At 35.8% G+C, this 25967-nt stretch overlaps 1 protein-coding gene across 2 annotated transcripts; it reads left to right on the top strand.

The window, feature by feature from the left end:
• Positions 1-8461: 8461 nt before the first annotated feature.
• Positions 8462-25921, top strand: LOC108195851 (nuclear pore complex protein NUP214). 2 transcript variants are annotated; one of them, XM_017362841.2, is made up of 17 exons: positions 8462-8809; positions 8934-9139; positions 9547-9715; positions 9924-10070; positions 11290-11414; positions 13239-13351; positions 15143-15279; positions 17404-17563; positions 17652-18609; positions 19104-19256; positions 20785-20842; positions 22087-22220; positions 22301-22425; positions 22618-22972; positions 23266-23467; positions 23589-25355; positions 25452-25921. In XM_017362841.2, exons 1-17 carry the CDS (start codon positions 8608-8610, stop codon positions 25565-25567), a joined length of 5127 nt encoding a protein of 1708 aa, XP_017218330.1. In that variant the 5' UTR covers positions 8462-8607; the 3' UTR covers positions 25568-25921. The 2 variants fall into 2 exon arrangements, with proteins under 2 accessions (XP_017218330.1, XP_063937684.1); XM_064081614.1 differs by lacking the exons at positions 8462-8809; positions 8934-9139; positions 9547-9715; positions 11290-11414 and having other exon boundaries at positions 9929-10070.
• The last annotated feature ends 46 nt before the right edge of the window (positions 25922-25967 follow it).

Here is a 25967-nt window from a genome sequence, read left to right as displayed (position 1 = left end):
GGGTGGTGTCTTGCCTTGCAACAGGAGCAAACGTATCAAAATAGTCTACTCCAAAAATTTGAGCATACCCTTTAGCTACTAACCTCGCTTTATACTTATTGATTGTTCCATCTGCATTCTCCTTTTTTCTGAACACCCATTTCACTCCAATCACCTTCCGATTCTTGGGTCTTTCAACTAATTCACAGGTCTGATTTTTCTCGATCATAGAGAGCTCCTCCTGCATTGCAGCCATCCAATGAGGATCCTTTTCAGCCTGTAGATACCCATCAGGTTCAAGAATAGCAACATTGCATCTTTGATAAATATCAGCAAGTGACCTGGTGCCACGAACAGCGGGATCATCAACCAATTCATCTTGATTTAAATTAATCGGTTGCTGATAATCTGCACCAGAGTTATCTTTTTCGTTGTTCCAGCTCCACTCATCATTCTCCATGAAGCTTACATCCCTGCTTATAATAATTTTTTTTGTATCGGGCTGAAAAACTCTATAAGCTTTGGATATCAAGCTATATCCAATAAATACACCAGCCTCCGCTTTCTTGTCCAACTTGTCTCTCTTGATCTGTGGCACATGAGTAAAACACAAACATCCAAACACCTTAAGATTTTTAATTAAGGGCTTATAACCATACCATGCCTCATAAGGAGTCTTCCCATTTACGGCTTTTGTCGGGAGTCTGTTTAGCAAAAACACAGATGTGTTGGCAGCCTCCGCCCAATATTCTTTAGGCAAATTCTTCTCATGAAGCATGCACCTGGACATCTCCATTATTGTCCTGTTCTTCCTCTCGCTGACTCCATTTTGTTGTGGACTATATGGAGCCGTAAGATGGTGTTCAATGCCTGAATCCTCACAAAATTTGTTGAATTCACTAGAGGTGTACTCTTTGCCATTATCAGACCTTAAAACTTGAATCTTGCAGCCGCTTTGATTCTCGATCCATTGCTTGAATTTGAAGAACACACTTGCAACTTCTGACTTGAACCTGAGAAAATAGATCCAACACATTCTCGTGAAATCATCAATAAAAATGATGTAGTATCTACTACCATTAAGAGAAGGAGTTCTTTGAGGTCCGCACAAATCTGTATGAATCAATTGCAACTTTGAGGTGGCTCTCCATGTTGCTTGTTGGAAAGGAGTTCTGGCTTGTTTACCATATTGACATGACCTGCAATTTGGCAATTCAGTCTCTATATGCGGAAAACCAATAGCCAAATCTTTTCTCTGCATATTTAGTAATGCTGCATGATGAAAATGGCCCATCCTTTTGTGCCATAATTCTGCAGTAGTTGTGTTAGCTGAATATACAGCTTGTTCCTCCTCCATTGGATCAAATGAATAGCTTTTTCCTTTCATCTTGATTCTAAAAACATCAACGTTATTTGCATCCTTGATCAAACATTGCTCATTCTCAAATATAACCTTAAATCCCTTGCTAGTCAGTTGTCGAACACTTAAGAGATTTTGATCAATTTCAGGTACAAACAACACATCAGAAATTAGTTTTGTACCTCTACAACTTTCAATGGCGATTGTTCCCTTTCCTTTTACAGCAATATATGCGCCGTTGCCAATTCTGACCTTCGAAACTTGTGATCTGTCCAGCTCTCTGAAAAGTTCTTCATCTCCGGTCATGTGGTTGGTACAGCCACTATCAATTAGCCAACAATCACTAGAGCTGCTGCTTGTAAAACAAGATGCAACGAACAGCTGCTCCTCCTCCTGCTCGTTTGCCATTTGAGCATTTTCTTTACGGTAATACTCACTTCTGCATATCTTTTCATCATGCCCCATCTTGTTGCACTTTCCACATTTTACATCAGGCCTTTTCCAACACTTGAAAGGAGGATGACCTTTCTTTCCGCAGTGTTTACATGGAGGAAATTCTTTGTATCTTTCTCCTTTGGTGCTGCTTGCATTTGTAAAAGAATCTTGAGGATGAAAATTCTTTTTTTGAAATTTCTTCTTCTTATCTTTGTCACTGTGATTGACTTGTAACTTGGCTTGAAGAGCTCCTTCCACAGAACCTTCTTCCCTCATCAATCTTCTCTGTTCTTGAGCCTGCAAAGCATTATTTAGCTCTGCCAATGTAATTTTTGACAGATCTTTGGTACTCTCCAAAGATGAAATAGTAGCATCAAATTTTTCTGGAAGCGTAACAAGAATTTTCTGTACTATTCTGGAATCTGAAAAATCGGAGCCAAGTATCCTTATTTTATTTGCTATGTTAACAAGTTTACCTGTGTACTCCTTTATTGTTTCTGACCCATTCATTTTCTGCATCTCGAATTCTCTGACCAAATTCAAGACTTGCATTCCTTTAACTCTTTCGTCTCCTTCATATTCAGTTTTGAGAAAATTCCAGATCTCAAATGCTGATTTTTTTGTCATAACCCTTGTAAAAATTTCTGCAGAAACCGCTGCAAGCAACGTACCTCTGGCCCTTGACTTCTTTGCTTTTCTCTCTCGTATATACCTAGCCTGAGACATGGTGGAAGCATCTGTTACTTGAGGAACTTCGTAGTCCTCCTCAACAGGTTCCCAGAGATCATTCGCCTCTAGATGTGCCTCCATTCTCGCTGCCCAGAGTTGATAATTCTCACCATTGAACACCGGTGGTGCTAGAGATGTGAATGGTTTTTCGAGATCCATAGAAAAAATAGAAGTAAGGTGTGTGTGTGGCTATTTTGATTTAGTCACAGGTCCCTCAAGAAGAGGCGCTCTGATACCAATTTGTTGGTTTTAGTTTGTAAAACACTGCTATACTTGAAACATATAGAAGCAGAGAAGATATGCTAAAGATTGATTTATTTTATTGCTCCAGACTTAGGCATTTAAATAAGCTACAAATCAAAAACTGAAATACAAACTTAAATAAAATAGATAATGCTCAGCAAGAAATCAGTGCTGAATTTATTCCTAGAATGATTTATGCCAGAAGATCAGCCTTTGCAATTACTGAGGCAATATTCAAACAGATCTTATTATTTTTAGTATAAATATTTATTTTACTTTTTAGCAAAATATGTGAATGTGAAAATGTAACATTTGTAACTTAATAATATTAATAATAAGAGTAAACTTCAGAGTTGTAGCCAAAGTTTACACCGATTTTCAAAAAGTTGGCCAGAATTTCAAATTCTCAAAAAAATGGCCAAACTTTGGCTCCGCTTTTTAAAAGTGTGGCTCCCGTTAAATATCACTTAACGGGAGCCACATTTTTAGAAACGGAGCCAAAGTTTGGCCACCTTTGTGAAAATTTGGAACTCATTTTTACCCTTCTGTCCGTTACTCCGTTAGTGACATTTAACGGGAGCCACATTTTTAAGAAACGGAGACAAAATTTGGCCACTTTTTTGAGAATTTGAAACTCTGGCCAACATTTTGAAAAAAGGTGTAAACTTTGGCCACAACTTTGAACTTTACTCTAATAATAATAATTCTGACGCACTAGACTCGCATCTCGTAGATTTAGATCGTCACTAAACATCTGGCTCATTACAACACTTGAATTATATTAATATTATACAATTTCAACTCCCACCTCACAGTTGCAGGGTCGATCGTCTACAACACTATTAAGTCTAACTTGACTACATAGAAGCTAATTCGAATACATACTATGATTATTATAACTAAAGTCCGTACTAAGAAACGTCGTTGTCTAACAGTTTCAGCTCGTGTGATGCGTTTTTTCCTCGCCTTTGCTGATACCCGCTCCGGGCGGTTCCCTCAAAACGTGCCATATTCACTTTTTGCTATAAAAATGAGCAATTGAATGCTCAGCAAGTCCCATAGCACAAAATAACAATTAATAGAATATGCAAAGAAAGCACCGAAAAGACAGTGTATATCAAAGAAGTAAAGCAGTTATCCAAGAAATATCAGAACACGTTATTTGACAATGTAAACAATAAGTTAGATTGTAGAAAGGGGGTTGAATATAATCTACAAAAATTTCAAACTATTTTTGCTAAACATATCATATTCAAAAGACAAGAGATATCAAAATCTAAACAGAAATTTAAAAGAACAAGGATCCTAAAAATTTCAGGTGGATTCTTTTGTCCACCTGAGAGATTTTTCTATTATGAACCTCCCAAGTAAAATTTTACTTGGCTGCTTACAAAAGAATGAAGAGCAGAAGCTTACAAAATCTTTCTTGCTATCTCTACTGCTTTGCTATTAAGTTCTTGATGTATTGTACATTGAAAATGAAAATTACAATGTGAATATATACTAATACAAACTAAGCTAGTCTGCAAATGCATACACCTATTCTTTTTCTAACAGCTACAAATATAGAATTTCTTGGACTTGATAGTACTTTTGGCAGTTTGAAATTCTTGTTGCTTTGCTAGAAGTGGTAGGCTTCGAGGTTCCTAATATTTGACTAAACTCTTTTTGGTTTAGCTTCCAAAACTGGTGCACACCTTTCACATCAACCCATGTGACTTTTGTCCTTTACTTGACTTGTAGCTGTGAATTGATAGTCATCAACTGCTAGGAAGAAGGTAGCCGCTGATAGTTTTCTGGAATCATCAATTGATAGCTTTACAGGTTACCCGTTGATGGATTGATGCAGCCGTTGATGATGTATTTTATTCAGCCATTGATGCTTTGACTAGCCATTGATCTTCACTTCACTTGTATAGATTACATGACTTCAAATATTTACAATTATGTCACCTTATCTATACATCCATTGATAGAACAATTGCTATATCAGTTGATCACTATAACATCTATCAACACCTAGGGTGCTTATAGCTCTATTACAACACCAAATCATCCGTTGATGGGTTATCTGATCAATGGATACTAAAATAGGCATGCCATTGATTGATCAACTACAGTGGAAAATAACTAAGTACAAAATTAAAGTACTTTGTATCATCAAGCATAACGTATTTCTAACAATCTCCTCTTATTTATATCTGGTGAAATTTCATATATAAATTATGGGTGCTGGATGATAACAAAACACTATACAAAGAAGATTACAAAGAAGGATAATTGAATTGAAGAATGAGTAAGATTGCAAGAATGTAAAATACTAGAGTTAAAGAGAATACAGTGGAGATGAAGTGTTCCTCTAGACTGAGAAAATTAGAGTCATTTCTTTTCTCTTGCTTTGTCTTCACTCCTTTTGCTGAACCTTTTCTTCCCTTATTTTTCTAGCTTGATATTGATCTCTCTTTGCAGAGCTCCAATAAAGTCAGCTTCTTCAGGATTCTTTTGATTGAGTAGTTTCTGCATGTGCTTAAGAGTATCAATATCAGCCTTCTTAGCATGATCCTTCAGCCTGAAAAATCTTTTGATTCCTTATTCATCCCTGGAAGTCATCAGCTTATAGGGTTGATCATGAACAACTTTGCCAATTTCAGGGATGGACAATCTCATTGGTAGGTCTGTAGGATTACTCCAGCTTCTTTGAATGTCTTCAAACTTCTTTAAAATTTCATGCTTGACAGTTGACACCCCTTGCAAATCCACTTCTTGTATCCATATTCATATAGACAATCTTGGGAACATAGCAATCTTGATCAAGAATTCTTTGTAATGGCCAAGTGATCATAGGTCCAGTTTTGTAGTTGAATTCTAATCTTTCGGAAAATTTGTAAGTTACTGGCAAAGCCTTTACTTTTTCCAATTCATTTAGAAACAACTCAATGTGAGGCTGTTCAGTAAGCTGAATAGACTAAGCAAAATTTGTCTTGGGAACTTTGACAATCTCAGTTACAGGTGAAATTACAACTTCTTTTGATGGAGGTGTTACTTGAACTGGCCCAACAGGATCAAATCTCTTAAGTTTTCCATGCTTCTTCTCAATCTGAACAGGCTTGGAAAATTTTTCTTCTTCAAAAGATTTGTTTTTCTTAGATCCTAGAGAATCAGCCTTCTCATCTTTTTTGGAGATAAAGATTATGGGAAAATTGAGATTTGATAAATCAAAATCTACAGGGTCTTCTTTAATCTTCTCATGATTGATGTTTACTTCAACTTCAGGCAAATAAAAAATAGAAGGAAGAGGTACTTGAACTTCATCTGGCCTTTTAGATCTCATCATGATTCTTTTCTTCTTTGCTGGTTGCTCACTTTCTGGCTTAGACTGCTTCTTTTTCTTTCTCTTCTTCAAGTTTTTATTGGCCTCATCCAGGATTTGTAGTTGAAGAGCAGGATTTGCCTCATCTCCCAACTCATTCCTTAGTTCATCTGCCAATTCAGCTTCAAACTCTACAGCTATCCTGAGTAGATTATCATCATCAACTGTGGAGGTCCCTTTTAGCTTGGTTTCTTCTTCTTTGGCTTTGGAATATATGGGATGTCCAGGAGGAACACAGATGATTTGCTCATTCCTTGTGATAAATGCAAACTCATATCTCTACAGGCTATCATGACCCAATTTGCCAACAACTAATTTTGGCTTGATGGCATTTCCTTTCTTAGCATCCTTCTCCTCCTGCTCAGCCCTTTCCTTCTGAGCTTTCTCCTCCTCCACTTTTTTAGCTTTATCATCCTCATCCCATTTTTACCAAACTTTGTCTTGTAAATAGCAAGTCCCAATAGCTTTTCTTTATTTGGCCTTGGCATAGGATAGTCTACAGACATCATTTGAAATTGTATTTCATTCAAGTGTGTGAGTGCACAAGTCATCTCCTTTAAAACATACTACATGTTGTTTTTCACTATCTCAAAACTTTTAGTCAACACATAAATTCGATGATTAAATATATACATGCAAGAACCTTTTAGTATATTTTAACCGGAGATAAATCATATATAGACAACGATTGGATATAAAGTCACACATGATTATATAGATAAGAATGATTGAGATTTTTATATCTCTTATAAAAAATATTAGCTATGACACTAATTAGCATGTACAGTCTACTTTTTATGATAATTAAGCTTATTACCAATTCAAACTCAATTTAATGTAAATAATGACTCGTGATTTTTAAAAATTACGACGACCTACTCTCTGTTGATCACTCGGTAGGACTCTTGGATTGAAGAGTCACTTGTGACTAATAAATATTGGATTCATTTTGAATCTAATTGATCACAGATTTAAAAATCTAAATTTGTGTTTTATCCTACTTGTCAAAAATAAAAACAAAGTATTTCATGAGAAAGAGAATACAAGTGAGAATCATCATACTCGATACATGAATAATTAAGATTATATTTATCTCCAACAGTAAAAAATATGAATCACCAGAATTTATGTAAAATTTACACATATTTAGAGGACATAATAAGACTATATGATCACCCGCAAAGAGGTATCAAAATTATATATAAGACATGACCACTGAAAATATAACATTGGCACAGAAAAATTATGAATAATATCAAGAAGAAACAATGTAATATGCTTATATCAACTTAATGAATAATAACAAATATATAGAGACAAGCATATTAAGAGTAAGTAATGGAATTATCACTCAACTAGGTAAAAAATAGTTTAAGTATTCATTTCCGAAATCATACCATCGATATATGCATGTAGAATATCAAGGGATTTTTTTTTGAAATATCTAAAATCTTTCGAATTTTTCATCATCCGGCTCGAGCAATAATAAAAAGAACCAAATCTGGATTTTTAATGAAAAATAATGAGAAATGCCAGACTAATGTAACTCAAACACATTTAGAAATACTATAAAAATGAAAAGAATGATGAACATATGCGGACCTTAGAATTTTATTATTTGACGATCAAATCTATTAAGTTCAAAGATTCCTTACCTCAAGACAAATCGTAGAACATATCATTCATAAGAACCTCTAATATCAAAAGAACAACTCATGGTTTTTGGGGAAATAAATCATCAATTAACTCATCAAAAAATTTCAAACATGATCTTCTTGTAGATGAAAGTACACTAATATATGAACACAACAAAAGAGCGAATCGTACAACATATGAACAAAGTGAAAAAGCAAATCGTGCTGATTACGTGTTATGTAATAATATATGCAGAAAATAGTTGAGAGGGTTATATAAAAGAGAAAGAGAGAAAGAGGTAGATATCATTGTGTTATTCATTTGATTATACAAATGACTCTTATATAAGTTTATAAGTGTCTATTACAAATAAACCAAAAGTCTGGCCAGTTTCACCCAAAGGTCTAGGGAAAAGTCAAAGGACATCCACATAAATATTTGCTCCGACGCTTTTTAGTTGTCACCTTTGAGTTTGTGCCGGTCAAATTGATCAAAATTTGACCGAAATTTATTAATATTTTATCAAGTGAAAAAAGAAAAAAATTATGTCACATCTACTTTAAGATTTAATTTTCGTTTTCTTAAAATAATGAAAGAATGACTTATAATCTTTAGTCAAAATTAGTCAATTTGACCAACAAAAATAGAAACCTGACAACTAAAAAGGGTAGCAGAGAGTATATTATTTATAAAAGTTTTATTCCATTTTCATTTTGATTTTATACAGTAGCTGACTTGAAGTGTACATCCATCTGGTAGCTGCACAATTGGTTCTAGGTCACCTCAACTAAAACCCTATCCCGCCCAATTCTAGGGTTTTGTTTATATTCTTATCCCCAATTCAATTCAATTTAAAATGGTCTCAATACACAAAGAATTAGTTGATGAAGTTGAAGGCGATCAAATCGGTTCTAAAAACTACCGATTTTGTCTGATTGGCGAGCCTATATCAATCGTTTCCGATGTCGATTCCGATATTTTCGATCTCGAAAAGCCTCCGTCGCAGCCTCTGGCGCTCTCCGAACGCTTCGGACTCCTCTTCGTCGCTCATTCCACCGGTACAATTTCATATACGCGAATAAAGTAAAATTTAAACATTAATTTGCTATTGTAACTTGAGATGGAGGGAGGATATGTTTGCGTGCTAATTTAGTTTTTAATTACTGTTACTTCGCTGTGTAGGTTTTTGTGTTGTGAAGACTAAAGATGCGATTGATTCATCGAAGAAGACGGAAGGCAGAGCCTCGGTGCAGGAGTTGAGTGTGGTGGATGTACCGATTGGGAAGGTTTCCATACTGGCATTATCTGCTGACTCTTTGACACTTGCTGTTTCGGTTGATGCTACTGCTGAGCTTCATTTCTTCTTGGTTACTGCGCTTCTTAATAAGGTAGTATGTATGTGCATTGCGGTGTTTTGTAATGGATTTTGAATGTGATTATAATGTCAATGCTACATAGCTACACTTTGGTAACTGTTTGATTGTTTGTTCTTCTGTTAGTTACGTTTGTAAACCGAATTGTTCCACTGATTGTAAGAGTGCTGTTTAACTTTTTTAAATGAATAAGCTGCAGAAACTATGGTCATATTTTATACATTCGGAGGCCATGATAGCTTCCCGAAGAATGATGATTTGCATGGCCTAGGGAATGAAAAGGAGGATTAAGCTTATTATTTATTCATTTGTTATTGCTTGTAAATATTGTGTACAATTAGTTGTTGAGGTCTTTAATTGTTTAAACATAGATACGCTTCAGCCAGTTGTTAAAGTAAGAATGCTTGTATTGGTACCTGCAGGAGCAGAAGCCTTCATTCTCCTGCTCAATTGAAGACTCTAGTGTAATTAAGGACATAAGATGGACAAAGCATGTGGACAAAGATTATCTTGTTCTTTTAGAAAACGGGAAGTTATATCATGGGTGTGCTCAAAATGATCTGAAGAACGTTGCAGACAATGTTGATGCAGGTTAATCATGCAACTAGCTTCTTTCCCTTTCTCTATTTAATTCTGAAATATTTCTTACAACCCTGATAAATTTATTTTGTTAAAGAAAAGGATGAATAATATAATCACTATGAATAAATTGTTATATTTTATATGTTATCATTTGTGTAGAATCAAAGCCATTTTTTATTGTTAATATGATTAAGCATCATTTCATTGCAATGCACAGTTGAATGGAGTATGAGAGGTGATTTTGTTGCTGTGGCAAGAAACAAAGTTATTAGCATTTTATCTTCAAGTTTTGATGAAAAACTGAGCATGTCTCTATCATCAAAGTCAACTGTTGGAAATCCTGATGTTGACAGCAGCATAAAAGGTACTTCTAGTGCTATCATTATACAAGTATATTCCTGTACTTATATTTGTCAAATAAAAACACACAAGGTGGAGTCGTAATGTATTAGATATTAACAAGTACATCTATTGAGTATCAAGTTGTTTCTCTAAACAATTGTTTTTCCTTGGCGAAAGTAGTTATTGAATTTATATTCAAGCTTAATATATATTTCTGAGAATTGTGCCTAGTGATTGTATCTTAAATTGAGTCATCTAATATGTTGTTCAAGAAAAGAGCTTCCGGAAAGTTTGCCAATTACATGCAAAGGGAGCTCGTACTTCCCCATTTTTCCAAAAGGCAATAAGCAGCTGTAAGTGTTGGAGGGACCTTCCTACACTTAGTCCACAAGTGGAAGCTTAAGCAGAATTTAAGAGGATAGCTACACAAACAATCTAAAACTTAATTATAATTACATGCCTTAAAGAAAAAGGTCCGCTTTATATGGTAATTGATTTTGTACTTGAGAAATATTTATTGATTAATTAATCTCAGCCAATAAACAAAAGAATGATATACCTAAAGTTTGAGCGGATATATCCGTCAAGTGGAAAATACAAGTGTATTTAACATTTATGATATTCTTGTATCTATACTTGAATATAACAAGTACCTTTTGGGCCAATACTCAGTAGTGTGTAATTGTTAGTATTTATCATTCATAAACTTTACTACATATGAGATATGACCTTCATTGTTATTTGTGTACTTTCCTCTGGCTCCTTCATATAAGTTTTTCAACAGGCTATGCCAAATTACTATGGTTCAAGTATGCTTGGTTGATTATATGTTCCTTTGTTTGGAAGCTGTAATAAAGAAATAACTATTTTGAACTTAATCTTGACAAATTGTTTTTCCATGTTTCATTTTACAATCTTAGTGATTTAAGAGCATTTTATGCTCTCTTCCGCTATTTCTAATATTAATAGTGTGACTAAAATCTCTCTATAAATATCTAGGGGGTGTATTCAATTGGGATTTTAAAGGATTTTTTTCATATATGAAATCTAGGGGTATTTAACTCGGATTTTAAAAAATGTATCAGAATCTTGGGGTATTCAATTAAAATTTTAAATTATGCTACAAAATCAAAATCAGATACAATCCATTAAAATCTATGGACTATATAAAATTCATTAAAATCCCAGTTGAATACACCCCCCCAGTCTATTCTTATTTAATATATATTTTTTCCTGTCAGTTGATTCCATCAGGTGGGTTCGTCCAGATTGCATTATTTTAGGGTGCTTTCATTTAACTGATGACGGTACAGAGGAGGGTTACCTTATCCAAGTTATCACTAGCCAGGAGGGAGAAATCATTAATGTCAGTACATAATTCAAGTATTTCCACTGTTAATATTTGTGAAAGACCCATAAATGCTTATGTTTCTTATGAATCCTGTTGTATATTCCATTAGAAGTTATTTATTTAAAACTAGGGGAGTGTCTGTAATCTCTCAATAATTTTTTTGTGGTCTTATGTTTGGTTAGTGGTGTCAGTTGTTGCCGGTCTGGTCAATTCATGAATCGTTGGGGGTTAAAATAGTGTGCAGTGGTATGTGATTTGAGATACCTATCTGATGACATAATTTATATTATGAAATGATGTTTTAATTTGTGGAGATCAGTCTCTTAAGTTAGTTTTAAGTTTGAATTGTACAATAGTAAGACTAGATTGTTTGCCGAAGTACAAAGTACAAAGTAATTTACAAGTAAAATGAGTTTAGATTTAAGAAAAAAAATGCTCAACCGACTATAACGGACAATATTGCCAATTATCTGGTAATTGAGTCCGTGGTAACAGAAGTGCACTAAATGCATTTGTGAGTTTTTTCCGTGTATTTAGTAAAACAGAAAAGTAGGAATCCTCACAATAGCGCAATGGGCTATGCCACATTTACAGAGACAGCGGAATAGCACAATAAATAATATGCTCTTCTTGTTTGACAGAACTTCTCTGACCTTTCCAAGTGTCTTTCTGTTTGAAATTTATATAGTTTGCTGTTCTGTGCACTTGTCTATCAAGATTTGCCAAACCATCACAATTAGAGAACTAAGAAGTGTGAAACAAGGTCGATCATTATATGACAATCTGCAGTGATGTTTATGTAAATGTTTGGATTTCATTGTGTGATTGTATTGCATCATTGATATGATGAGAATGTCTCATTATGATACCCGGAGTCTGGTTCCTTGTGATAGAAACTTGTCAGGAACAAACTGAATCTTTTAAAAGTTTTATTGCTATGTCAGTGCAGGCATTTGTGCTCCCCCTGTTTTCCACTTCTTTTCAGTACATTGTAGATCTTTTTTTAACTTATATGTTTTTTTCCAGGTTTTTGGTAGACACTAAACACTAGCAGATGTCCCAGCCTGCATAGACTTCTTAAGAGCTACATTAACTCTTTTAAGCTAAAAATTTGACACTATACTTAGTGGCTCGCTGTAGCTCTTTAGACAATCAATCCTTTGCTTCTTTAATGAAAAAATATGGAGCCTTTCTGTCTCGTATAGTGTACCACGGGCACAATTTGGTGTAACAGTCTGATCATGCTATTGGATTTACAAGCCATTAAGCCCTGTGTAAAACCTGGTATTAGATAATTTGCTTTAGCTGAAGTGACGATGTGTTGTAAATAGCCTGTGTGTCAATTGTCGAACCGGACATCCTTCAAATTTTTGCAGTGAGTCAAAGCTCAACCCTATAACTTGGCTTGCCATGTGAATCTGATTTTTGAGCTAGTAATGTTCTTATCAGGACTAATAAGTTTAAGTTGTTACTCACATTGATTCAACGACATGCCACCACCTGTAGTTCAGGTATTTATTACAGATTAGGTTAGAAAATGTGAGCAATTACATCTCTCTAGTTTTTTCAAAAATTTTGGGAAACTTTCATCTTTATGTACTTTTAATTCTTCTAGTCTCTGATTTACTGATCACTGCTTTTCTTTCCCCCCCTGTTTTTTGTGTGCGCTTACATGTACTCAAGTAAATGTTTATCTGAAAGTTATGTTTTTGTAATATCACTGTGAGGACAAGCTTTCTCTAAGTATTAGGGGTTGTATATCGATGTCATATTCATTAACAAATAACGTTAGTAATTTACTGTTTTTTTTATTTATAATTTTGAGCTCATTTTATGCAGCCCTCCTCCAATCCAGTTGTAATACAGTTTAACGATGTGTTCCTCGGTTTTATGGATGATGTTGTGCCCTCTGCAAGTGGTCCACATATGTTTTTGAGTTATCTACACCAATGGTATGTGTATAATGAATTGACATTAAATTGTAGTAATTTTTTATAAGGTTCAATATATGTGTGAGTATACATGGACTATTCTCCAAACAGATGTTTATACATCTCTGTGCTTATGCAGTTGTGTTTTTTTGATGGTTAGTAGGCTAAAACATACTTAATTTGTGGCCAACTTGCTTGTTATCATTCAGCCAGTTAACCTGATTGTTTGTTATAGTTATTACACGTGTCAGCTGAGTTGGAGGTAACCTTTACTTAATTTTAGTTGCCCATTTATAATTTAAAGTTTGACTATCTATGTCCAGAGTTTGAGTGATGTTACAGCTTTCTTTCTTATTGGACACTTTCTTGCAAGTCTTGGACATATCAGAACTTTCTTGTTTGGACTAAATGCTTCTGGTTATCACGGCAAATTCCTGTACAAATTTTTTACCAAGAGAGTATTGAATCCCTGAGATAAGCATAGAGGTAGCTGACAAACCATGTTGGTAGGACAACATATTAAGTTGTCAATAGGCACACCAATGTCTTCTACAAAACATTTTTTATTGGTAGCCTTCTATGCTTGCACCATCCCTGAGCTTTCACAACTGGCTTATAATTGGCAAGCTGACAAACCTCAAGTCAGTCGACTTTGGGAGAATTTGATTCAGCACAAGGATAAAAAAGTGGGTCAACATTAAGATAAAAGTTTGTGAATTCACCGCACCCTAACGCAACTCAACCGTAGAAGAAATACTATCGCTATGATCTGGAGAGAAGTTCAAGATTGTATGCTTTATATTTAGACCAGTGATTGTCTAAAATATAATTGCTTGCACCTTATACTTGTATACTAAAGTTTGAGGATTCTTGCTTATTAGTCACTACACCCGAATAAACCATGCTCCTAATTAATTGCTTTGACGTCTACTTATCACTTGGTATCAACTTCGGCACAATATGGCGTGAACTTGAATCCTCAGTTATTATTATTTTATTTTTATTTTAAAAGCACTGCCATACATTCTCACGAAAAATTTCTAACCTCCGCCAGCAGTCTATTTCTGTTAAAGTGGTTACTCTAATTTCTCTACTAAATTTCTCTTCCAAGTAAAGTACCTGTCTTTGATTTAATATGGAGTAAACCATTAAAGGTTCGCCTTTTGGTAATCACTTTTGTTTTTAATTTTTTTTGTAAAAGTAATACTTGCTGTTAACTAAATAAATTCAAAGTACGTTGCTGAGAATCGCTGGTTCCAGCTTCCATACCTGTGTCAGATACTAGGACACAATCCGTTCATTGAATGTGGACACTACCACTAACTGAAAGACTCCACGAAAAGAAAAATATATTAATAAAGGAGTCATGCAAAATGAGAATATAGATGAGGAGGAGTAGATGTAAATTTGCCAAGTCCTCTACAAAGTTGTTATTTGATTTTTTCTGATATTCTTTTTCTAGAAAATTGTTTCGAAGGTCCTTGTCTTATTAATAATGAAATCTGGTTCCCGTGTTCAAAAATAAAGCAGTGTCCCTTGTCCCCAAGAAATCCCAATTCCAGCACTTGGATGTCTTATGTTTAGTGTCCAAGACTTCGTTCTCGACACGAAGCTGAGCAGCATTTAAAATGGTAAAATGTGATAAGATGAAACGAAGAAGGAACTTGCAATACTGTTTTTTGTTGCTTTCAGATTGCATATTATTGATACTATCATTATTCACTGGTCTTTCTGTGTTTAGTAGTATCATATGTTGGTAATTTTGAGCGTTCAGAATATTGATCCAACTTCTGGGTTTTTGTTTTGCTACAGTCAGCTTGCAATTATTGCCAACAGAAAAAATGTCGATCAGCACATTGTATTGTTTGATTGGTCGAGAGATGATAAGAAGGAAGCTGCGATGGTTGAGATTCTTAATGATGCTTGGATTCCAAGAATTGATTGTCGAGGTGACCAAAACCTATAATGTGCACTGAACATAATATACCAAGTTAACTTTCTGGTGCATCATGTTATTTGTCTTGAAAATGATCTTATATCATTGATGGCCCTTGATATAACGGCTTTAAAATTTCTACTCTTCATCTTTATCTGTGGAGGTCGGGACTTTACGTCCAAACACGTCTGCTGCATGCATTGTTTACCTGACCGACAGAGCTAATCAGTTTGAAATTATGGCTAATGTGTCAAACAGTTAATGTAGGAAGCCAACAGTAAATGTGTTTTACTGTACTTTTAAGCGATATTACCCTTTTTTCTCTCAGAACTATTACTAAATGAAAATTCAGTTTACTTATTCCTGCACTTTTTATCTATCTCATCACCCTCTTGCTTCAGCCTAAATGTTGTCTGTTTTCTCCTCTCCTGCCAGCTTAATCTTTAGTACTTATGGTTTATTAAAGGTATATTATTGTAATTCATTATTTAAATGATGCCAATGTAGTAGATACTTACAGAAAATCAGAATTAATAAATGATGATTTATGGTGACAAAAGGATATAAAAAATAAACTTGTGTGGATAAATTATGATGGAACAAAGCTGCAAAAAGCTTGGGCTTGTTATAAATAACCTACCACTCATCTGAAGGGATAATATATTCATACGTCCCTAAACTAATTCACTTTTATTCGATAGGTCCCTAAACAAAAGATTCCTCAAACCGGGTCATTAAACTTTTCCAAACGCTGGAATCTAGTCCTTCCGTTAATTAGATACTAACAGAGTTAGAATCTTGCTGATGTGGTGACACATCACCCGCTGAATCATGCTGACATGGCAAAATTCACCTGCTGATTGTTACAGACATTAAAACAATGAAATTGTACTATTAGTAAAGCACAGCAACTCAAGTTCATTCTTACTTAAAACAGAAAATGTTATGATAATCTTCACTCCCATCACTCCCATCATACTATTTGAAAGGGCAAGGAGTCTGAGATAACTTGATGAGCACAGAGAGAGATAGCTTTTTCCCCCCTTCTACTGAACTGAAGTTTTGGTTATCAATACACACACCTTTCTTATGTATACAAAAACTTGTTTCCCCATAATCTGTAAAACAAAAACGGGGTTAGGGTTTATAAGTAGAAATTGGGGTTTTTAATTTGTAAATTAATTGTGGTTGATTGGCTGTGTGTGAAAGGAGAAGGGCATGAAAATGTGGGGAGGAGGCCGGAGTCTCGCGTCGGCGACGGAGACTCACGACGGCAGAAGGGGAGAGTGATAGGCGGCGGTGGTGAGCTTGGTGCGGGGAGGAGATTGAGGAGGTGAGGTGTGTGTACAGGAGAGAGAGAGAGCAACGAGGGAGGTCGTCGGAAATTTCTCCGGCCAGGCGGTGGCAGCGGCTAGTGAGGGAGATGAGGGAGAGAGGAGAGATGGAGGAAGAAGTTTTTTTATATCATCCTTTTAACTTTAGTTTCATTTTAATTTCATTTTTCTTTTTTTAATGTAGGTACAAATCAGCTGGTGATGTGTCACCATGTCAGCATGATTCAGCGGGTGATGTGTCACCACATCAGCAAGATTCTAACTCTGTTAGTATCTACTTAACGGAAGGACTAGATTCTAGCGTTTGGAAAAGTTTAATGACCCGGTTTGAGGAATCTTTTGTTTAGGGACCTATCGAATAAAAGTGGATTAGTTTAGGGACGTATGAATATATTATCCCCTCATCTGAAATTACTAGCCCTACATGTAAAAATAAACTCACTATATTTATACACTAAGTATGGTCAATCCATTTCCTTTAAACCATTTACTAGTAAATATTAAAATTTACTTTTCTTGCTACTTCCCTGCCTTACTTCAGTTTGTTGGTTTCTTGTGGGGATGTTTTTTTTTCCCTAGGTAATATATAACGATTCCTTGTTTTTTGAATATATTATCATTGGTTCCTTAAGTCCTTGGCATTTATATTTCATGTATCGGAAGTTTCACTAGGAGTTACTTTTTGTCTGATATGCATTTAAACTACTATTTAATACTTCACTTGATCTTTTAGAAAGGTAAAGAAAAAGGAAAATGAAAAATGTAAGATAAACTCTGTAACAGCTTGTACTGCCTTACTACAGGTGATGGCGAAGATAATATAGTTATTGGCCTCTCGATAGACAAAATTTCCCAGGATAAACTTGCTAAGATCAACTTTGGAGAAGAAACTGAAGTTTCCCCTTGCTGTGTACTTGCGTGCCTTACAGTTGATGGAAAGCTTACCTTCTTTCATTTTGCAAGGTTATCTTTGTAGTTTGTACTTTCAAATGATCAAATAATCTTGGGTAATAAAGCTATATATCTGACAATTGATTATTATGATTTATAGTTCCATAGGCAATTCAACCGTACAAGATGCTAATTGTATAAGCTCAGAGGATGAGGATGTTCCTCTATCAATTGCTACAGAAGTACAACCGTTTGATGTTCTTTCGAGAATTGAGGAACAAAAGAGAGGGGCTGAGGAAGCCAAAGAAAGTGCTATAGTTTACAAGCCTGTACATGCTTACATTCCTCAAATTACATCTAATGATGATTATACTAGTGGAAAAGAGATGGTCAAACAAGTTCTAGATTCACAGACCATCAACACACAAGCACAAATGACTCCTGTTGTAAATTTGAATTATGATGGAAAGGGCCAGCTATCAGATTTACCTGAGAAGCAAGGTGAAATTTTAAGACCATCGGCACTCATGATATCTAACACTGACAGTTCTGGAGATGCGGTCAAGGATCTGAAAAATAATGAACCTCAAACAATTGCAGAAGTTATATCTAACAATGATACTCCTTCAGAAAAACTTACAATTCGTATATCTGATTTGGCTGTTCACAGCAATGTGTCAAAAGGTTTTGGGGGTCACGGAGCATTGCAAGCACAAAAAGGATCAACTGCTATACAGGATTCTTCGCTCAAGTCAATTTCAAGTGGACAGTTCAATATATCTACTCCTGCTGAGGGAAGGGCTTCAATGTTACCTTCTAGTAAAATTCAAATGATTCAATCAAATACCAAAAGTACTACACATGTTCAACACCTAAATAATTTGCCTTCTAAAGATATTGGTGGCTCCTTTAATCTCAAACCTTATAAGAACAAACCTCCAGCAATAGTAGGGAATATGGAATCTTTACCAGAATCCCGTAGCCCACAAGTTCCATCTAGAGAAAAAATTGCGCTGGAAAATTCTTCCAACTTGGCTGATACCACTGGACGTTCCCGTTTACAATCTTTGAAGGGACTGCTGAGTTCTGGATCAAACTCGTCAAAACAATTCCTCAGTGTATACTTATATCATTCTCATACTTTTAATTCTTATTCTTATTTGTTTCTTACATAAAAGGTTATAGATTTATATATTTGTGTGTGTTTGGCTAATATTAGTTGGCCTTCAAAATGGAAGTTGACTGACTTCTCATCGATTTATCAAGGTTATACCATTTGAAGCTTGTTTCCAAGTCCTAAGCATGCAAAAAAGCATTAGTTGTTCTAGATCAAGTTCTCTTCTGTAGCTACTTAAACTTAAAACTAAGATTACTGCTTATGTTTTATGTTAAGTAAGTTGATGCAACTGTCCTTGTGTTAGAATTTGGCAATCTTTCTTATTTATAGGCACTGCAAAGCTTGCTATTCTAGACAAGTCCTTGCATGTATACTGGTGCTATTGCAATCTGTCCTTTTATTCTAAGAACATAAATGTCTATTTCCTGTCTAAAACTACTATATGGAAAATTTAGTGTTATTTGCTTCTGCTTGTAAGCATATGAATTTATCCAGGTTGAAGAGATGACCAAAGAATTGGATCTACTTCTTGAACATATAGAAGGACTTGGTGGCTTTGGTGATGCATCCATGTCTCACCAAAATAACTCAGTTATAGCTCTAGAAGATGGGATCTGGACTTTGTCTGAAAGATGCGGGAATTGGAAGGTTAGCTTTTTGTTTCTTACTTTATGCTTCAGTTTATGTATTTCTTTTATTAGCATAAATTTGTTTTTTCCCGTTCTTGTTCTTACCAGTTACCCTCATCATTCATAACTACAATTTTTACTGTGTTTTAATTTGGGACTTGTATGTGGGTTTGACCATTTTGAGGCCCAAACGAACACCCCCTAGTCTTGTAGAGCCACAACTCATCTAAGTATCAACTATTAATATTGACTATCAAATATGCCAAAAGCGGAGCAGTTTGTAGTCACTGAAAGGCCATTCCTTGGGCATATGGGTACCAAATACATTTTCCTAGTGATTTGTCTAGTAGTAGAAGTAACGAATGTAAGCTTCAAGTATTTTAGTAGAGAGTGTAGTGTGTTTTTGTATATTTAGTCTTTCTGTTTCTTTTTCTCTTCCGTTTTTTTTCTTGGATCGTCTCTGCATTGAATGAGAGATCTCGCTTTTTTTGAGAAAGCATCTTTTATGGCCCCTATTTCTTTTTCAAACCAAAAAAAGTCAAATATAATGACGAAATAATAACCATATGGGAATGGTGTATATAATATTGTAGGATGCCTTGATCTTTCAACAGTGGCATATATCATATATGTATAGATTTCTAGAGGTTGATACTATGCTAGAATGTTTTGGCTAGATATGGATATGTTTGTGTGTAATTAATACTAATTATGTATTTAAGGAGGAATATATATGTCTGTACATGTTTTTAAATATGTGAAGCTCTCCCTCTCCGACACCTTATGCTATGGTATCCTTCATGGTCGTGTAACAATGACTCTAAGTTCTGTAAGAAGTTTGTTGCTTACTCACCAATTAAGCAAGCATTTCTAAATTACCACATTGCAGCTAATTTCCTATATGAGGTCAAAAGTTAAAATAATAATAAATTGGTAACAGTAAAGTTCAGATTTAACTGTAGCTTTGTAATGATAATAGCCGTAACTGTAAGTTAAAGAATTTATAAATGTAAATTTGTAGCACCTGATACCCAATTAACTAACAGAATCGGTTCACAGTTGATGCATGACAGTAAAGTAGTGGGAATTTGAAACCCAATAAAAGTAACTTGAGTTCAAAGTACTGTTTATTTAAAAGAAGATATTAAGTGGGTGCCAGGGATTCACTTTACTGCAGCAGTGTGCCAGAATCTTCGATTATGTTGATCTTAATGCTTCAGGGGTAAGAAAATCATGTGGGTCCAGAGTCATAGGGTCATTTACTTTAGGAGAAAGTAACTACTGTTGATTTGCAGTGTGTTAGCCAATGCTTAATATTTTCTGGACTGTGGAACTTCGTCTGTGACCGCAGTTGAATGTTTTCCATATTTTCTCAGATTTAAACCATTGTTTTTAAGGGAGAAATTTTTATAGGATAGTTTTTAGTTGGCATTACATATATTGGTGATTGGTATATATATGAAAGATGCTATCCCCTCTGATCCCCTTGATTACAAGAACTTGCAAATTTGTATAATATGTCTTATTTTGTGGTGCTTAATCATCAGGGTATCATGGATAAGCGACTTGCTAAGATCCAACTCATTCTTGAAAAGACAGTTCAAGGTATTACTTGGCTTTAGTTGTAAGTTGAAGTGATTTCGTTATATTATTTCGTCCTCACTCTCCCTGTAAACTTATAAAGCTTTTGGTTGGGATTAGGGGTGTAATCGAGCCGAGCCGAGTCGAACACTGTCAGGCTCGGCTCGAGCTCGACTGAAAAGTTTGGGGCTCGAGCTCGAGTTCGACCGAGCCGTTAATTTCAAGTTCGAAGCTCGGCTCGTAAATAGTTCGATAGGCTCGGGTTCGGCTCGAAAGCTCGAATCGAGTCACCAAATATTGACAAAAATTCGAAATATGATGGGTTCGACTCGATTAAATATATAAATTATAAATAAAATATTAAATATATTTGTAAAAAATATATTTATAATAAAAAAATTAAAAAATAATAGAGGCTCGATAAGGTTCGCGAACCTTACGAGCCGAGTAATTTGAAGCTCGAGCTCGGCTCGGTAAAACATCCAAATAGTTCGAGCTCGAGCTCGGCTCGATTATTACCGAATCAAATTCGAATATTTTCCAAGCCGAGCTCGAGTAGCTCACGAACAGTTTGGTTTGTTTACACCCCTAGTTGGGATGCCTGAACATTTTGTATGATTTGCTTTTAGTTAAGGTAGAATGTATACCTGGAAAAGAATAATATTGGTGCCACATAATGTTTAGTGACTAATGAACAAGGCTGATAAAATGCTGATAAAAAGTATGGATGCTCATATCTGCTTATGGTTGTTGCTTGGTAACTAACAACATTGGTTTTATAATAACGAAGAAAGCTTGTAACCAATTCATATAGTGTTATCTACTTATCTTAACTTTTTCTTGCCAAATAAATCATTGTAGGATTTTTTTGTAGCATTTGGAATTAAAGAAGCTTGCCATAAGAGAAACTAGGATGGCACTGAAGCTTTCAGATCTATATTGTGTATAAATATTAGAGTTTAATCTGGTGCTCTCATCTTACCCACACAAGATTTATCAGTTTTTTTTTTCAAGTTGACAGCCAAATTCAATGTGAAATGTGATTAGAAGAAACTCAACCAAGAAATTACAGAGATTAATATCGAAAGACAGGCACATACACATATAGATGCTAATGATTATTACTGATGTTAACCTCAGCATTTTTGTCCTGGAATAAGATATATATTTTGGTCATTACTTGTTACAAGATAAAACTTTACCTGAATGACACAATAATATTTCATTCTTTTGCTCAATATGTCTAAATTATTTCCAATTGACTTCAGCTTTAGCGAGAAAGATATACATGGAAGGCATTGTCAAGCAGGCCACTGATAGCCGATATTGGGATCTGTGGGATCACCAGAGGTTGAGTTCTGAACTAGAGTTAAAGCGACGGCACTTGTTAGAACTAAACCAGGTGCATATCAGTTATAATCCATGTGATTATTTAGATATGTATATTAAAAATTTTATAACTTCACAAATGCTATATTACAGGAGTTGACTAATCAGCTAATTGATCTGGAAAAGCATTTCAACTCTCTTGAGCTCAATAAATTTTCTGAGTGTGCTGATTCTGGCATGAATCCTAGAACTATGCAAAGCAAGCATGGGTCATCGAGGTAATTAAACTACTACAATTTGTTAGTCTCCGTCATAGTTCCATATCCTTGCTCGAGATCTTTTAGGTCTTGTTATTCTTCTATAGCATTGCAGCAGGAGCAAGTTTCTTTTAGCTTTACCTAGATTCAGTTTAAAGGTTTTTGGGAACAAGCAGCAAAGTATAACTGAAGTCGGTGTTTGACTTATTTCAGATATGTAAATTCCTTGCATAGTTTACAAAATACAATGAGCGCACAACTAGCAGCTGCTGAGCATCTTTCTAAATGTCTCTCAAAGCAAATGGCTGTCCTGAGCATTGAATCACCTTCCATTAAAAAACCGAACGTGAAAAGAGATTTATTTGAAACAATAGGCATCCCTTATAACGATGCCTCTTACAACTCTCCTGGGAGTGAAAGAAAAACTTCAAATACCTCTTCAAAACAGGGTCGTCTGAGTTTGTCAAATTCTGTTGCTGGTAAAGAACAATCCTGGAGAAAAGACTCAACCAGACTTAAAAGTTCTGAACCAGAAACTGCAAGGAGACGCAGAGATTCTTTGGACAGGGTAACATATATTAGGGGTGCTTTTTATATCTTTTTCTGCTAATATTTGACCCACATTTTAGTGGTCATGCATATCATGTAGTGATGGTAATCCATTTCTTACAAAATGTATTTTAACCTCTAATCAGCTTAGATGGCCTGTCCGAGTTCCATGGTTAGGGATAATTGATACACAAAGGCCTAAATTATGATATCAAGTTGTGCTTTAAAGTCCTTCCGTATTTTCATTTCTATCACTTTCAGTCATGTAAAGCATAAGTTCACTGTACTTATTCTTTCAAATTATGATTGCAGAACTGGTCTAGCTTTAACCCTCCAAAAACAACTGTAAAAAGAATGCTTCTGCAAGACAATCGCCAGAGACCGAAAACTGGTAGGTCGTCTTTTGGGATTGACCAGCAACTCTTTAATCGTGAATTGGAGAGATCAGCATATGTTGCTACTGAACAATCTACCAGCAGCTCAGCTACCATTTCGAATTCATTCAAAGGCAAAGGTAAAAGTTGAACTTCTAAAAGAGAATCGAAGATTAAACATATTAGAGAATAATGAGTGCAACTTTGTTGTGAATTCGTAAATGAGAATTTTTGCTCAAGAACATTTCTAATACTATGCAGTTACACAAAATGCAACGCCAAGGTCTCCTGAAATTGCGACAACATTGTTCAAAACTGAACTGCACAATGCATCACAGCCTAGGACGAATTTTTCCCCATTGCTTTCACAGTCAACTGGAAGTTCAGGGAGTGGTCTTAATAAATTTGCAGTTGATGATCTTAGGTCGACAAAGCAATCTGGATTTGACCTTCAGCAAACACCTGCAAGTTCCACTAGGTTTCCTGAAAAAATACTCCCATCCTCGAAGAAAATAGATATTGTTCAAAATTCAACTGACAAACAGATTGGGCTATCTGGATTTGCTAGTGGAAACTTAAAGCATGAACCTTTAGTCACTGAAAGTTTGTTCTCTGGTAAAAGTAGCAAAACTCAGTCCTCTGCTGCGTTGGCCTTTGGTTCAGCGCCCAGTCTTTCTTACCCTGGGACTATTGGAAACAATCCCGGTCAATTTACTGCAGCCTCATTGTCATCATCGTCATATTCAAGTTCTATATCAAACTCAGTGAGAGATTTGTCGCCACCACATCCAAAACCAACGTCCCCAGGCGTGTCATCTACTGCTGTATCATCAGGCAGCTTGACAGTTAATTCTAGTACTAGTGTTCTAAAAGCACCCCCGCATGGATCAACAGTTTCTGCTGCGATTTCTCAGCCTTCAGAGAAATTTGTTAATTCATCTGCTGCAATTTCTTCAAATTTCTCATACAAGCCTCCCAGCACTGATGTAGTCAAGCCAAGCATTGAACCAGATAAGAAGTCTGAAATGCTGAATTCAACTTCAAACTCTGGATTACAAATAGGTAGATCTGATATTAAACTTGAACCTCCTGTTACATCAAAGGCTACAAGCGAAGTTTCAACCAGTTCACAGTCTGGAAGTCAATTCAGTTTCAGTGTTTCACATTCAGCCACAAAGCCTGATCTGGAACAACCATCTCCTGCCATTCTAGCTTCAGCTTCTCTTTCAAGTCTTGCAACTGCGAACGATCAGAGGATTGATAATTCAGCTGTTATATATACGCAAGAGGATGAAATGGAAGAGGAAGCTCCTGAAGAAAGTCGATCAACTGAACTTACATTAGGTAGTCTTGGTGGGTTTGGTATTGGAACTATTCCTACACCAACCACTCTTAAACCAAATCCATTTGGTAGTACTTTTGCTAGCACAACTAGTCCAGCAAACCCTCCATTTTCAATGACAGTTCCCGGTGGTGAGCTGTTCAAACCAGCATCTTTTAGCTTCCCATCCCCGCAGCCCTCTCAACCGTCTCAGCCTTCAACTTTTGCTTCTTTTGCCGGTGGCATTAGTAGTGGGACTTCTGCTCAAGTACCTACTGGAGGATTTGGCCATTCTGCACAAACTGGAGCTGGCCAACAAGCTTTAGGGTCAGTTCTTGGTTCTTTTGGACAGTCAAGACAGCTGGGTGCGGGACTACCTGGGGCTGGCATCACTTCTGTGGGTGGTAGCTTTGGGGGTTTTTCTGGCAATCAATCAGCTGGTGGTTTTGCTGGTAATCAGCCCACTGGTGGTTTTTCAAGTGCAGTAGCTGGAGGTGGCTTTGCTAGTCTAGCTTCTGCAGGTGGAGGCTTCTCTGGTATAGCTTCTGGAGGCAGTGGTTTCTCAGGTGCAGCTTCTTCAGGTAGTGGCTTCTCTGGTGTAGCTTCTTCAGGTAGTGGCTTCTCTGGTGGTGGATTTGGTGGATTTAGTGCCATTCCTCCTGCTGGTGGTTTTGGAGGGGCTGCTTCCGGTACATTTCCCGCAACAGGTATGTTCGATAATTTGACACTGTTCTCATCATGAATATAAATGTGTTTCAGATTTTTGGTGCTTTTCTGAGTTGTTTATATATGAAATTTTCAAGGTGGTGGATTTGGAGGTTTTAGCAACCAAGGAAGCGGTGGTGGCTTTTCTTCTTTTAGTGGTAGTGGAGGTTCTGCGAGACCTCCACCTAATCTTTTGACCCAGATGAGAAAGTAGGTTAAGATATCCATAAGCAGGGTCAGTATGTCCTGTGGAAGCTCCAAGCTCAGTGCTTTTGAAAATGTAGAAGTGCTCCTGCTTTTTATTGATAGGCTATTGTTGGTAGTATAATACGTATGTCAGCAGACTCATTGGGATAAACTTAATTTGTACTGTAGCATAAAATCAGGTTTATGTGCTCAACATCTGGCTAATTATTTACTTAAGCTGCCTGACATGGAACAAAACAGTTTAATGTTTTCATATAAAGTGTCCAGAGTAGGCGACTGTAACATAATGTCTACGGAAAAGCCGTTTTTCTTTTTGAACTGCGCTAAACCGAATTTTAAAATAAGCGGTTTTTTTCTCTCCTTTTCTAGTGTCAGAGTCGTTTGAATGTTTTCTCTCCTTTCTATCA

The sequence above is a fragment of the Daucus carota genome, chromosome 7, assembly GCF_001625215.2.
Source record: "Daucus carota subsp. sativus chromosome 7, DH1 v3.0, whole genome shotgun sequence".
In the NCBI taxonomy this organism is placed as follows: domain Eukaryota; kingdom Viridiplantae; phylum Streptophyta; class Magnoliopsida; order Apiales; family Apiaceae; genus Daucus; species Daucus carota.
Note: the sequence above shows the minus strand (reverse complement) of the source record. Positions and strands in the feature narration are given on the sequence as shown.